This window comes from Zeus faber, assembly GCF_960531495.2.
Source record: "Zeus faber genome assembly, chromosome: 1".
Lineage (NCBI taxonomy): Eukaryota > Metazoa > Chordata > Actinopteri > Zeiformes > Zeidae > Zeus > Zeus faber.
The window spans coordinates 41,226,012-41,240,874 of NC_137193.1; the positions used below are offsets into that span (position 1 = coordinate 41,226,012).

A 14,863-nucleotide genomic window follows, 5' to 3' on the forward strand; every position below is an offset into this window, starting at 1 on the left:
GCTCCACTTTTCTGTAAGTTCTCCAACTTTACTGCTTGCTGGGAGGCGGGTGTCGTCAACTAAAAATGTTGCAAAAACTCTAATTTTCAGTCGTATTGGGACATGTCAAAGCAGTCCTTAAATAACACAACTAATATTGGAATACTCCACATATTTGGATTACATGTAAATGTGGAACAAGATACAATCATACAATCAATTTGTATAGTTACAAATGGAATTATAAAAATAATCTTATTTGAATTTCAGATGAGACATGTTGCTAATGTACAGGTTGATGAAGGAAAGATGATAGATCACAGCTGTAGCTCTTTTATTGTTGGCTGTTATCGGCAAAGCCAGTCCCTATTCACAGCATCCCTTCCCCTCCCCTCATCACACACTTCTGTATTATTAATCAGCCGAGTGTTTTTGTTTTCTCCTTTATATCATGTGTTACTGTACACGTGTGTCTATGGGCCGGGGTCTCTGGATGCCCCAAGTAAGGTCAACCTCTCTGTGTCAGTGGGTCACGACCGTGAACCTCGATGTCTTCAATTATTCAGCTGCTGTTTGTAGAGGCCTCCACATCCATAATCCCTCAAATGGTTCTCACTTATTAAAGATTCATGGCGCATGGCAAGTCACATTCTTATTCCTCGACCCTTTGTGTCCTTTGGTTTCACGATTCAGCTTTGCAAAGGAAAGTAATAAGCACTAAGGCATCTTTCAGTACTGCAATATAAAACCCCCAGCCACATATATGTTATTATAATGGCAATCCCATACCAGCACTAGGCATTAATGTCCATATAGTAACTGATGCAGATTGAATTAGATATTGAGACATTAGCAAACAGCAGCGCTTTTACTGTGAAGCGCTCAAGGATGAAACCACACTGAATAAGTGGGCTGTTTGCATGTGCAGCCCCTCTAGTCCATCTTGTTCTGACCTCTCTTGTCACCACAGTGGCTGCTAGTATACCTGTGCACACACCTACAGTAAAGACACACACACACACACACACACACACACACACACACACACACACACACACACACACACACACACACACACACACACACACACACACACACACACACACACACACACACACACACACACACACACACAGCCCTGAAGCCACACTGCCCTCAATCTCCTGACGACATGCTTGTCCTTGCCAGTGAAGGGCACTGTGGGTCTGGCCATATAATTTTGATCCATTAATAGGATGACAGGGTGGGAGGGACAGTACAAGCCGCCATGGGAGGGCACTGGAGCAGTAAGGGGGCAGGGATCGACCCCAAAGATGGAACGTTGGAAGCCTAGTGGCGGTATTACACTCACAAAGTTAATAAAAAACATATTGGTCATATGTTGTTTTCCCACCTTTTGAAAAAAGGTTGGTGGTCATGTTTTCAAGATTCTATATAAAGATTAGGAGGTTCAAGTTTAATGTTAGGGTCAATCTTAGGGTCCTCATATATAAACATTGTCAGATCAGATCTCCCAAATTGTCAACATTTTTGTCAATATTTGTAGAGGGAAGAAAATGTATGTTGTCTGCGCTGTGGCTTACAATTCCAACTGCTTCAAGATGTGGCCAAAGAAAGTGAACTTGATTTTTAGAAGGCAATCGTGCAAATATCATGCGGCATAAAATCTGGAGCTAAAATCAACACGGGTACACTGCATTAGCCATGGTCTCCCAAACATGTGTCTGTGGTTGGTTCATGAGAGAATTCCAAGGGGTCCGCAGCAATTTCTTTATAGTTAGTTAGTTAGGCCTTTCTATTCCTTTCGGAATATAGGCCATTGATGAAGCGCCTCCACCCTCGTCTGTCTTGGGCCATCTTCTCCAGGTGTCGCCACATCAACCCCTCCTTCTTGAACTATTGCTCTGTTCTTCTTCTCCAGGTGTTCTTGGGACGACCTCTCCCCCGTTTGCCCTGTGGGTTCCATATCAGTGCCTGTTTGGTTATTGCTGTTTTGTCTCTTCTCAGTGTGTGACCAATCCAGATCCACTTTCTCCTTTTCATCTGTACTTCTATTGGTTCCTGGTTGATGCGTTCCCACAGGTTGATGTTGTTAATTGTGTTTGGCCAGAAGATCCCAAGGATGCGTCTTAGGCAGTGGTTCATGAATGTCTGCAGCTTGCTTATGATGGTAGTGGTGTTCTTCCATGTTTCGGATTTGACGTTGGAGTTGAAGATTTTGCGCTTGGTCTTGAGAGAGATGTTTTTTGCTTTCCATATCTTGATTAGGAAGTTGAATGCTGGCCTAGCTTTTACAATTCTCGACTTTATGTCTTCCTCTGACCCTCCGTCCATAGCTATCACACTTCCCAGGTTGGTCAATTTGTTGACCTCTTCGAGAGAGTGGCCCTCGAGTGTTGTGGAATTTATGCTTTTTTTATTAATCCGCATGATTTTAGTTTTTGGCCCATTTATTTTGAGTCCAAGCACAGCTGCGTTTTTTTCCAGCCGTGTTGTCTTGTCCTGCGTCTGTTGGTGTGTATGTGAGAGCAGTGCGATGTCATCCGCGAAGTCAAGATCGTCAAGGTGTTCTGTCAGACTCCACTGGATGCCATTCTTTTAATTGCTGGTTGTTTTGTTCATGATTCAGTCGATACATAGGAGGAAGAGGAACGGAGAGAGGAGGCAGCCCTGTCTTACACCAGTGAGCACTTTGATCTGTTCATGTGCAGATCCCTGGTGGAGCACTTGACATTGCATACCCTGGTATGTGTTCTTGATGATGTTTACATATTTCGGACGGATACCATAGTAAGCCAAGAGCTTCCACAGCAACACCCGGTCTACGCTGTCAAATGCCTTTTCAAAGTCAATGAAATTTATATACACAGAGGTGTTCCATTCTATGGACTGCTCGATGATGCTGAAGGGGGCTGATTATTCATCAGCCCCCTTCCGCAGCCTCTCCGAGAAAATGCGATTGAACACTTTGCCAGATGTTGATAGCAGCATGATCCCTCTGTAGTTAGTCCCTCTGTAGACCCTAAGATCTCCTTTCTTGGGTACAATGGCAATGAGGCCGTCCTTCCAGTCCGTTGGCATGATCTCTTCCTCCCATATTTGTTTGATCAGCTGGTGAAGCATGGTAGTTGAGGTTTCAATAGCAGCTTGTTAGGCCTCTACAGAGATCTGCTCTGGCCCTTCCGCCTTGCGCAATCCCTTTATCGCCTTCTTTACTTCAGATCTTGTTGGGGGATCACAGCTTACCTCCAGCATCTGAGCAGCTGGTGGGATCTCTACTCTCTGGGCAGGGAGCTGTCTGTTGAGCAGTTCCCTGAAGTGCTCCGTCCATCTTTTCTGCTGTTCTTCCTTGGTGGTCAAGAGTTACCCCTGCTTGTTGCGGATCTGTATGTTTGTCCACCTAAACTTGCCTGCTAGTTTCTTTGTGGTCAGGTAGAGATCCTTTAGGTTGTTCGCAGAGGCTGCGACCTCCGCTTGTTGTGCCAAGTCTTCAATGTCATTTATTTTGTAGCGTTTAGTGCTTTTTTTCACCTCCTTGTTTGCAACTTTATAATCTCTATGGGCGGCCACCTTTTGTGCTCGCGTTTTGCAATTGTTTTTTGTGTGTTTTTTTACGCTCCTCTCTTCTGTTATTTTCAGTGTTTCTGTTGACAACCACGGCTTGTGGTTTGTTTTCTTCCTCCCCAACACTTCTGAACAGGTCTCCTTCCATATATTTTTCAGGCATTTCCAACGCTCCTCCATTGGTGTTTTGTCATCTTCTTTCAGGGCTTGGAACCTGTTCTGTAGGGTGGTTTGGTACAGTTCAGTTGTTCCTATGTCCTGGAAGAGCTGGATGTTGAATTTGACTCTGTTGTCACAGGGGTTCTTGCAGCGTTTCAGCTTCAGTTGTATTTTAGCTGTCAGTAGGTGGTGGTCTGACCCGCTGTCTGCTCCCCTCATTACTCGAACATCCAGGAGAGAGCGTCTGAACTTCCTGTTTATGCATATGTGGTCGATCTGGTTTTCAGTAGTGTGGTCAGGTGATACCCAAGTGGCTTTGTGGGTGGGTTTATGGGGAAAGAGTGTTCCTCCTATGACCAGGTTCTCGTCTGCACAGCCATTAGCAAAGATCTCTCCGTTCTCGTTCATGGTGCCAATTCCTTGCTTTCCCATTACCAGATGTTTTCCACTGTTGTCCATTCCCACCTTTGCATTCATTTCTCCCATGAGCACAATGATGTCTTGTCTGGTCTGGAGTATCTGTTGCAGTTGATTGTAGAAGTTGTCCTTTGATTCTTCATCTGCATTTTTGGGGGATGCATAGCATTGTATGACTTGAAGCTTGATTCTTTTCTGTGTGCTTCTGAATCGTGCAGTGATGATTCTGGAGTTGATTGGCTCCCAACTGGTGAGGGACCTCTGTGCTTCTTTGGAGAGCATAAATGCTACTCCCTCCGTGTGCGGTGCCTTATCATCTGGATGTCCAGAGTATAATATGGACTCACCAGTTGCCAGTCTGACTTCTCCTGTCTGTATCCATCTGGTTTCATACGGACCAAGGAGAGAGATCTTGAACCTCCTCATCTTTTCTGCAATGACTGACCTTTACCCTGCTTGGTACATGGTCCTGATGTTCCAGGTTGCGATGTAAGTAGGTCGGCTAGAGGATAGAAGATTCCGCCGCACCCTCTCCATATGGTTTTCAGTATGCTCCTTCAATTTCTTTATGGTATTAATTGTTTTCTAACATTTTACTTTTTTTTTTGAATACCTTTTTATTTACATTATTTTTGATATATAGGGAGTTTGGGAGCCCCAGGGACCCAGATGTAGTAACTACACTGGCCAGAACAGACTTATGATCTTGAAAAGCACATCCTTCAAGTTTGTTCCCAGGAGCAACATAGTCTGTCCGGTGATCCTCCATCATCGTATCCTTGCTAAAGTGAATGCTGGGATAACCGGACCAATCCAGTTCACCAAAGTCACAAAGCCAATGGCTCATTAATATTTTGGGTAGAGTTGGAACACGTACAGTCTTCTTAAGTGTTCTTTGTTTCTGGCAAAACTTGATATGCGAAATATTATGTCGACCAGTTTCACAGAAACCCAATTAGACAAGGACAGATGAACAGTCTCAACTAAACAGGGCAAAGGACCCAGCTAGCACATACATTTCTTTGCCTCTCTTAATCCCTCTCCCTCTCTCTCCTAGATATGATGTTATGTAAAGCATAATGTGTGGGCACAGCGGAAGCTGAAATCGATGTTCAGTGTGATCCCGTTCGCTGGAGGAGAGCTCCACTGGATGCTGCGTTCCTCCCCATGCGTGACGATCTGCACCTACACCCACTCACTCTCACACATGCTCTTTGCATATTTCAACATGTTTATCAGCTGCCACCTCAGTCATGGTGCTCACCTACTGTACCTGTACGCTTCCAGGGTGTATCAGTGGTGTTTCACAACCATCCTGAACACAAGTTCATCCAGAGAGAGCTGGCGACATCAAGTGAGTCAGCTTAGAGGTAAACAAAGTGATGAGAGTGCAGAAGTAGTCTAAATATTATAGTATCATCAAGTTTTTTTTCTTTGGGAATTATTTACAGATTTTCTTTATGTGGGAGGCAAAAGCACAAATATGGAAATGCTTTCAAAGGCACAGTCTTCTTGCGTTTAGTGTGTTTGCATGAGTAACTAAATGTATCTGCCCTGGCATCATCTGATCTGCCCTCTGTCTGCTCTCTGCCTCCTTTCCCCGTGTAGAAACAGAAGCACGCTTCACAAGCTGCTGCTTTGGAGGTCTTCCAGCACTTTGATAACTATTACTTCAGCAAAACGACACAAGGGAAGAGGGTAAGGGGGGTTGTACGAGAGCCATAAGGCGTGGAAAGGTAGACGGGATTGTGTGCTTGTGTGTGTGTGTGTGTGTGTGTGTGTGTGTGTGTGTGTGTGTGCGTGTGTGTGTGTGTGTGTGTGTGTGTGTGTGTGTGTGTGTGTGTTTGTTCTGATGGATCGGGAGGGGGCGATGAGAGTGCTAGAAAGTGCTAGAATCATCTCAGTGACATGGAGCCTTCTCTGCCTCTCGCTGTGCTTCCCAGCCCACTCCATGGTCTAAATCGGGTTCGGTTGCTAAGCTAACCTGCATTTGCCGTTTCGAAAGTCATACTTATCTGACTCTCTCTCTCTCTCTCTCTCTCTCTCTCTCTCTCTCGCTCTCCTTGAAAGTCAAAAGTCTCTCTCACTTTCTCTCTTTCTCTCTCTCTCTTTCTCTCTCTCTCTCTCTCTCTCTCTCTCTCTCTCTCTCTCTCTCTCTATCTCTCTCACCCCTTCCATCTCCCCGACACAGCCTCACCCTTGCTTCTCCTGTCTTGGTATCTGCAGTAGCTGGATGGTAATTGGGTTGCGGTCATAAAGGCACTTGTGTTCAGGGTCAATGGGTCCACCCACGACGCTGACTTCATTTGCCCGATTTTCCACTTCTCCGACCCATATCGAGTGTGACGGGAGGAAACCAAGAGAGACATGGATGAGAGATTGATTGCCTCAGATTGGGAAGGGGGACGGCCTTCAGTTGATGTTGAAGAATGTTTTTGTCCAATGAGCGCTAATCTCACTGCAGACAGTTGAGAGCAATTAACTTCTTTGCGCAGCCCATGCGCATGCAGATGTAAAATCCTTGTCAAGAGAACATCATTTGAATCTGCAAAAATCTTTTAGTTATTACCTACTGGTATATTACAAGTATTGATTTAAGTTTATCAAGGCTTCACTACACATTAGCTGTTACTTAAAGAGGCGTTTCACAACAGCACTTTCTTCACCCAACAGACTGTGTATTCAGTCTGCATCATCTTGCTTTTTATTTTTATTTTTGAAAGAGGAGTTGGTTGTTGTTGTGCGTACACGAGCCACCCAAACGCGCAAGTGGGGGATGGGGGGGGGGCACACCGTCCAGGTTCCTGCAGGGCAAACATGGTAATGATTCTGCCGTCTCCTTTTAGAGCCTGTTGGCATTCCGGAGTCATCCACCCATCCCATTACAGTCTGCTGACAAGGACGCCAGAGATATCAAACACAGACAGAGGACTTGCAAAATGGCATGCAAATGGACTTTGAAATGGATATTTCCATTCAAATCACCCAGAACGTGTTTAAGAGGACAAGCATACCCCACTTTACTTACTTAATTTTTTCCTTCTCTATTGTTAACTTTAAAATGCAACATTAGGCAAATAATATTATATGTGGTATCCTGAGGAAGTTAATTTAACGCAAGTTAACATGAAGTTAATGCAAATACGTCCGAGCAGGTGAAAAGGTGTGACCTGCTGTTTTGAGATACTAGTGTTATGGAGACATTATCGCTTATTCACTTTTAGACCGACTCCACAACAATTTGATACTACACAGTTACGCAGAATACCAGTCTATCCACTTAAATTCTTAGCGGTTAAAGTATAATGTTTTTGTTCCATTTGGGAGCAGGAATTCCTATGTTCCTATGTCAAAGTGGAAATACCACTGGACCCTGATTCTCTACCTGTTCCTAGCCAGATTAGTTTGCCTTCTCTGATTGACTCCTGGTTTTGCCCCCTGTCCATTTCTTATTTTATAAACCTTGTGGACTTTTGACTTCTTGCCTGATTGTTTTTGTGTCATGCTAATGGGTTCAAATCTGTTCTAAGTCAGTGAGCGTAACACACACACACACACACACACACACACACACACACACACACACACACACACACACACACACAAATACACACACACACACACACACACACACACACACACACACACACACACACACACACACACACACACACACACACACACACACACACACACACACACACACACAAAACCCCAGTGCTCTGCCCTGTAACACCTGCAGCAGTAGCCAAAATAAAAGAAAATCCTGTTGGGTGGAGAGCTGAACCCGTGCATTTAAATTCCCAGTTAGTGGATTTTTATCGATTCACAAATTAGTTTCAAGGGTAACATTTGACTTCTGCTTTCTTTTCTGGCTTGTTCAGCAAACAGTTATGGGTTCTGTTTGGAGATATTCGGGCTACTGGTGGATTCAGTGACTGGCGGCGTCCTTGCAGCGCACATTGTACGGCGCTGTCCACCAGCTGTTGAGCTGTGGAGCACTGAGCCGCCGGCCAGCCAGGGCCCGCTGCTGAGGGACTGCTACCAGATATGGGGACGGAGAAACTGGAGACCCGTGGGGTGGGACCTTTATGGGGGACGGGACATGGCTGCTTGGCTGAAATGTTCTTGCTTCAGAAACTGCCCGCTTTGCATTTGGAAGATGTTGATATAGTGTTGAACTTGTGAAGGAGCAGGTGAGTTCCCCATGCTGTTGTTTTTGTGGAAGCGGCTGAATGAGGGAAGTTACTGTAAGCTGTTTTGTATTTTTTGAGAAGGAGGAAAGATCGCAGAGGTTATAAGCTCAGCGTGGATCCATGTTGTTCCCTGAATGTTTGTATTGAAATTAATCCTTCTGGATAGAGATGTAATCCATGTTGTTTTCTTTCAGGGTATCAATTGCAGATTAAATATTCATAAACTGTGTGGGTTATTGATATGGCAGGTCTTAAAATAGCCTGACGGAGTGGACTGACAGTTATAATGTCTCTATCACTTGCCAGGAGCCGCACAAAATGCGAGTAGGTTTAGCTCCAAGGGTCCCGGAGACATATAAAAAGCAGCTCATTTACGACTTCAAATTAGCGGGAAACAGTTCCTTTCGCAGTTATATACCAGCTGGTCTTGTCTCAGGAGATTAATAAAATATAGTAAAATACCCATTTACATAAATTGTAATTTAGCTTTGACAACCTTTCACCTGAGACCACATTTCTGTTCATCTTTGTGTCGGTGGAGCTCATCCAAATATAATAAGCCGTTTGGTGGTTTCACTCTGAGACGGTGGAATGAATTCAGCAGCAGAGCAACTTGTGGGAACATCGAGTCGGGTTATAAATCAGAGCACGTGTTCGCAGAGAGACGTGAGGGGAGCTGATTAAGTTGGCTGAGCCAGGAGCAGGTGGGAGGATGGAACCCCGGATCCCACAACCTGCTGTCCAAACCCTGACACACCTCCCATGGAGTTCCGTGTGTGTGTGTGTGTGTGTGTGTGTGTGTGTGTGTGTGTGTGTGTGTGTGTGTGTGTGTGTGTGTGTGTGTGTGTGTGTGTGTGTGTGTGTGTCTGTGTGTGTTTGTTTGGCTCTTTTGAGTCTTTGTAGGGGAAAAGATTGCATTACAAATCAAAGTTACAAACCAGCTATGAATCCGTCACCAGGCTAATAGCGTGTCAGTGTGCGTGAATATCCCAAATAGGAAGAGAGCTATTGCCATGAGCTGTATCATAATGTTAGTTACTCTTTTCATCTGTCAAATGGATATTTGATCATTGGATTATATTTCAATCAGCTGGTTGCATTGACCTCTAAATCCGTCAGTAAAAGGTCAGATCTGCACTCTGTATTAGACAACACTCAACGTTTAGGACTCATGATCGTACAGGCAGGCAGACATGCAGTTATATATGCAGGTACACGTTTTTTTTCTGTAGAATTTATAGCGTAATAACATTCATGGTTAGACATTTACATAGTAAAGTATGTGCGTTTATTATTGTGATGGCTAGTATTAAAGGCCTGGGGGGTATTCCCTAAAGGTCGCTTACGCTGTAAGCGAGGGTAAATTCCGCTAGCCCGCCAAACTACTGGTAATGTAGTTAGGCGGTATTGTATTTTAATATGTATTATGTATTATAATATATATATGTATTTTAATGACCTATTACAATAGTTACCTATTATGATAATAACCTATTCATTACTTATCATTTAATAACTATTACCTATTATATATTATAACATAATTTAAAATTTTTTTTTTATATATACAAGATTACAATATTTTCTTATCTACAGGAACGTAAGTGACTGGTCGATTGACGAAGGAGCTGTGTTCTCCATAGAATAAACTCATTAAGGGTCCCAGAATAAGCTCTTTATTAAAGGTATGGAATCACCTTTCAAAATAAACTATATAGGGCCTATGTAACTTGCAGCCCTATGAAGTAGCAATCAGCCCTTAAATGTTGCGCAAATGCATTGGGTGACACTTTTTAACAACCTCCAGTTTTGTTGGAGATGAATTTGGTATTCACCAAAGTGCTATGCACATCAAACAAGTTTTAATTCAATTGCAGCTAACTGATTTTTTTTTTTTTCAAATTTTACACAACATGTTGGATCTTATTTTCTGCTTATTATACATACTAGGTGCCTGTATATTTTATATACTTTATAGTGATATTATTTTCTATTATAGGCTATGATATTTGTTGGACTGAACTTACCTTGGCAAAAAAAAAGTGTGCGCACACACAATATGTGTGTCATATGAAACCATAGGCAGGTCAGGCCTGGGTGCAGGGTGCCATCATGCTTCAGAGACTTATACGGATGATCTGACGGATGTATTGTGATGCAGCGACTCGTAGCCTCCTGCGATGGTGCGTGAACTTCCCTGGGACTTACACAAAAACGACCCCACCAAACCAGGCTTTAACCTGCAGGAAAGAGTTGTCTTTGGACCAGTGGGGGTTGAAACAAAAGTACTTTTATTCTGTAGTTAAGTAGAACTATAACTAGAAAACAATACTCTGATTAACATTTCAACGTAGTACTCAAGCAAAAGTGTTTAAGTACTTGATGTTGAATGTTTAAGTGGAAAGTAGACCTCATATATATTTCAGTATGACGACAGCTAATCTCTATTGGTTAAACTGAACATGCTGATAGGTAGTGAAGGTGAAAAGTAAGATATGTGCTTTGGAAATGAAGTGTTGTGAGAGTATAAAGGCCCCTAAAATGGACACGAGGGCAGTCCAAAAGTACTGCCCTTGTGTAAAAGTTCTCAGTTATTTTCCACTGCCGCTTTGGGCAATGATGTTCTAAACTGTGTTTAATCTGTTGGTGGACAATTGAGAATGTTCTTACGTGATGTCGAAGATTTAAATTGTACAAACAGTGCTTCTAACGTTCTGACATGAAAATACCTGGCGACAGTCATCCTGTGATGTTTACACAGTGATATTCTTCTGAGTTTGCTTCCTCATACTGTACATTTACACACATAGCATTTGGCATCTGTATAATGCCGACTTTCCATTTCCAAAATTCCATCAAAGTAGTAGAAAATGGGGAAAAGCCACCAGAACTATTCCACTACACGATTTAACATAAAAAAAAAAGCCTGGCTTTGTGCGATTTAATGCTTTTTCCCAAATCTCCGACCACTTGACGGCAGTAGAAAACTGATCAGATGGAAAACTTTTCCCAATAGGGCTTGGTGCTTTATGAACCCAGCTGGAAGCCTCCAGTGAACGATCCTTCCTCTTCCTCTGAGGATGCTCTTAGACCTCAGCTTTAGTTTCACTGCTGTGCCAGGTTAATAAGAGTCTGTAACTGTAATTCCACTCATTAGGAGTGTTTGATCGCAGCCGTTGAAGTGGAATTGACTTGCTTTAACTTGTTTCACTCCATCTCACTGATCCCCCCTCCCATTCTGTCTATCACCCACCTCACCCTCCCTCCCTCCCTCACCCACCTCTCCCCTATCTTCCAACCTTGGGATGTCACTGTGTACTGTTGTTTACTTTAACCATGCTAATAAAAATGATATAGTATTGTGTGAATGTTTTGCTACGGGAATGATGTGTATGTCTTTATGAGCATTTGTCAGACAATGAGCCATAAATGTTTAGAGGTTTGTCTTTTTCTAACGGTTCCAGTCTTCTTCCTCTTGTTTGTACTCCTCCGGAAACTGAGATTACTCACTGCAGATTACTTTTGTGTTCATACACAGTATGATTTATATAGTGTGTATCAACACAAAAGTAATCTGAAGTATTATTATATTACACATTTTATTATGATATTTTGCCATAAGATGGTCAACCTGATGAGCTCAATCATGTGCAATATCACAAATAGGATATTGTGACAGTTCATGTGAAAATCTCTCTCTCTCTCTCTCTCTCTCTCTCTCTCTCTCTCTCTCTCTCTCTCGCTCTCTCTCTCCCTCTCTCTCTCCTTCTCCAGGTGCCTGCTCCGGTGAGCCAGCCCCAGACAGGAGCAGGAGGAAGTGGTAGAAGGGAGGTTGTGGTGGGGGTGGAGGGCTGGAGACCATGGCGGTGTATTTGGGCCATGGTGTTGGTTGCCTGTTCCTGCTGTTGCTGATGGTCATGGTGTCCACCATCCAGAGTCAGGGATGCCCCCAGAGATGTGATTGCATCGCCAAATTCAGGTCTGTGGCTTGTCGAGGCAAGCGCCTGTCTGCCCTACCAGATGGAATCCCCTTGGACACAAAGGTGCTGGACCTAAGTGGGAATAAACTTCGCTGGGTAGAGCATGGGGATCTACTCCCATACTCGCATCTGGAGGAGCTGGACCTGAGCGAGAACACAATCTCTGCACTGGAACCCAGCTCGTTTTCCAGCCTTCAGAACCTGCGCTCACTGTCTCTGAGGGGCAACCAGCTGAAACTGGTCCCCATGGGGGCGTTCTCACATCTGTCAAACTTAACTACACTGGACCTTAGTGGGAATAAGATTGTCATTCTCCTGGACTTCACATTTCAGGACCTGAGAAGCCTGAGGAACCTGGAAGTTGGAGACAATGATTTGGTCTATATCTCTAACAAGGCTTTCCTTGGATTAGTGGGTCTGAGAGAGTTGACTATTGAGAGGTGCAACCTCACTTCTATTTCCAGCCAGTCTCTGTCTTACCTCCGAAATCTGGTGACTCTGCGGCTCCGCTACCTCAGCATCTCTTCCCTAGAGGACCAGAACTTCCGCAAGTTGGGTGGCCTGAGGGGTCTAGAGATTGATCACTGGCCCTTTTTGGAGCACATCTCCCCCCACAGTCTACAAGGCCTCAACCTGTCTTGGCTGTCCATCACTCACACCAACATCACGTCCGTGCCCACCTCTGCTCTGCGCAGCCTGGCCCACCTAACCAGCCTCAACCTCTCCTACAACCCTATCTCTGTCCTGGAGTCCTGGGTGCTACGGGATTTGGTCCGTTTGAAGGAGCTGCATCTGGTCAACACCAACCTGGTGACGGTGCAGCCATACGCACTTGGTGGTCTGCGACAAATCCGCCTGCTTAACCTGTCAACAAACGGTCTGGTGACCCTGGAGGAGGGGGCCTTCCAGTCAGTAAACACCCTGGAAATCCTGCGTGTGGATGGGAACCCACTGGCCTGCGACTGCCGTCTTCTGTGGATCCTCCAGCGCAGGAAAACTCTCAACTTTGATGGGGCGGCCCCGGTGTGTGCGACACCTGTTGAGGTTCAAAGCCGGGCCCTCAACGCCTTCTCCGACTCTGCCCTTTTTGACCACTTCACCTGTCAGAAGCCCAAGATCCGCAACAGGAAGCTACAGCAGATATCAGCACGCGAGGGGCAAGTCGTGTCGTTCATTTGCCGTGCGGAAGGTGAACCCACACCTGTCATCTTCTGGATTTCTCCACAGCGGCGCCGCATCACCACCAAGAGCAGTGGTCGCCTAACTGTATTGTCAGAAGGCACGCTGGAGATCCGGTATGCCCAGATAACTGATACGGGAACTTACATCTGTATTGCCAGCAATGCTGGAGGGAATGACACCTACTTTGCCACACTGACAGTCAGCGGGCTGCCGCTAGACGCAGCCCTCACAGCCAACCGCACCTATTACGCTGGAGACCTAAATGATACAAACCTCAACGATACTAGGGTGTTCTTGAAGTTTACCCTGGACCTGAAGACCATCCTCATCTCCACAGCCATGGGTTGTATCATGTTCCTGGGGGTGGTTCTCTTTTGTTTCATTCTGCTGTTTGTCTGGAGCCGAGGGAGAGGACAGCACAAGAACAACTTTTCTGTGGAATACTCTTTCAGGAAGGTGGATGGACCGGCCGCCAGTGGAGGACAGGGAGGGGCGCGCAAGTTCAACATGAAAATGATCTGAGGGATTTCCTGCAGACCTTTTAAAATAAGCATGAAGCTGGGAAATATAGATCATGTAAAGGACCTAATGATTTCCAAGTTAAACCGTAAGATTATTCCATTCGAACAATGCTATTGTTCTAAAAAAAAATCAGTACGTTTAATCGAGACAGGAAGTGATCTGTAAACCTGACACAAACCTTGTTCCTCTGTGTGGCTATGATTCAATGTTGTGTTCGGCATTTTCGTGCAGAAAAGAAAATACATTTTGATAATGGTGGATTTTCACTCAATAGACTGTTACAGCACCGTGCGGCAGAAGCACTCAGACCACTCTGTGTTTTCTATGTTCCCGTCATATTCATAGAACCTGTTTGTCCTCTGCCTTTCATTTCTCAGTCGCAATCTACAATGTTCTGATAGACCCTGGAACTCTGAACCTTGTTACACGATAATTTCCATGACAAATTTGGGAAAAATGCCTGGAAAAAATATGAACTGACCATAATAACCCAGTTATATACTGATTTGTAATTATAAAATTGAGTGTAGATAAGGAGTAAAGGATATAATTATCATTACACTTTGCAGGTGCAACGGTAATATTTAATCTCATAACTAGTGGGACACGGCTCTGACTGTCAAAACTTACTACCATATGTAATTGATCATGCTTTCCAGGTGTAACTTGGTAATATCTTATTCTATCACTTCACGCTTACAAATACTTAATGGTTATGGAACAATTATACCATTTGTTAAATGGCCTTCTGGTGTATTACCCTGTCGTCTACCAATGGATATTTAATTACTACGCATTACTTTCCGAAAAATCCTACATATCCCCCTTATGTTTCATGAGAATTACTGTGTAATTAACGGCCTG

The 14,863-nt window shown here is 44.3% G+C and overlaps 1 protein-coding gene across 1 annotated transcript; it reads left to right on the forward strand.

Moving 5' to 3' along the window:
• Positions 1-12,175: 12,175 nt before the first annotated feature.
• On the forward strand, positions 12,176-13,999 carry lingo3a (leucine rich repeat and Ig domain containing 3a; the record flags this gene model as incomplete). Its single annotated transcript, XM_080024555.1, has 1 exon — positions 12,176-13,999. The coding sequence occupies one exon, from the start codon at positions 12,176-12,178 to the stop codon at positions 13,997-13,999; it is 1,824 nt and encodes a 607-aa protein (XP_079880681.1).
• Between the last annotated feature and the right edge of the window lie 864 nt (positions 14,000-14,863).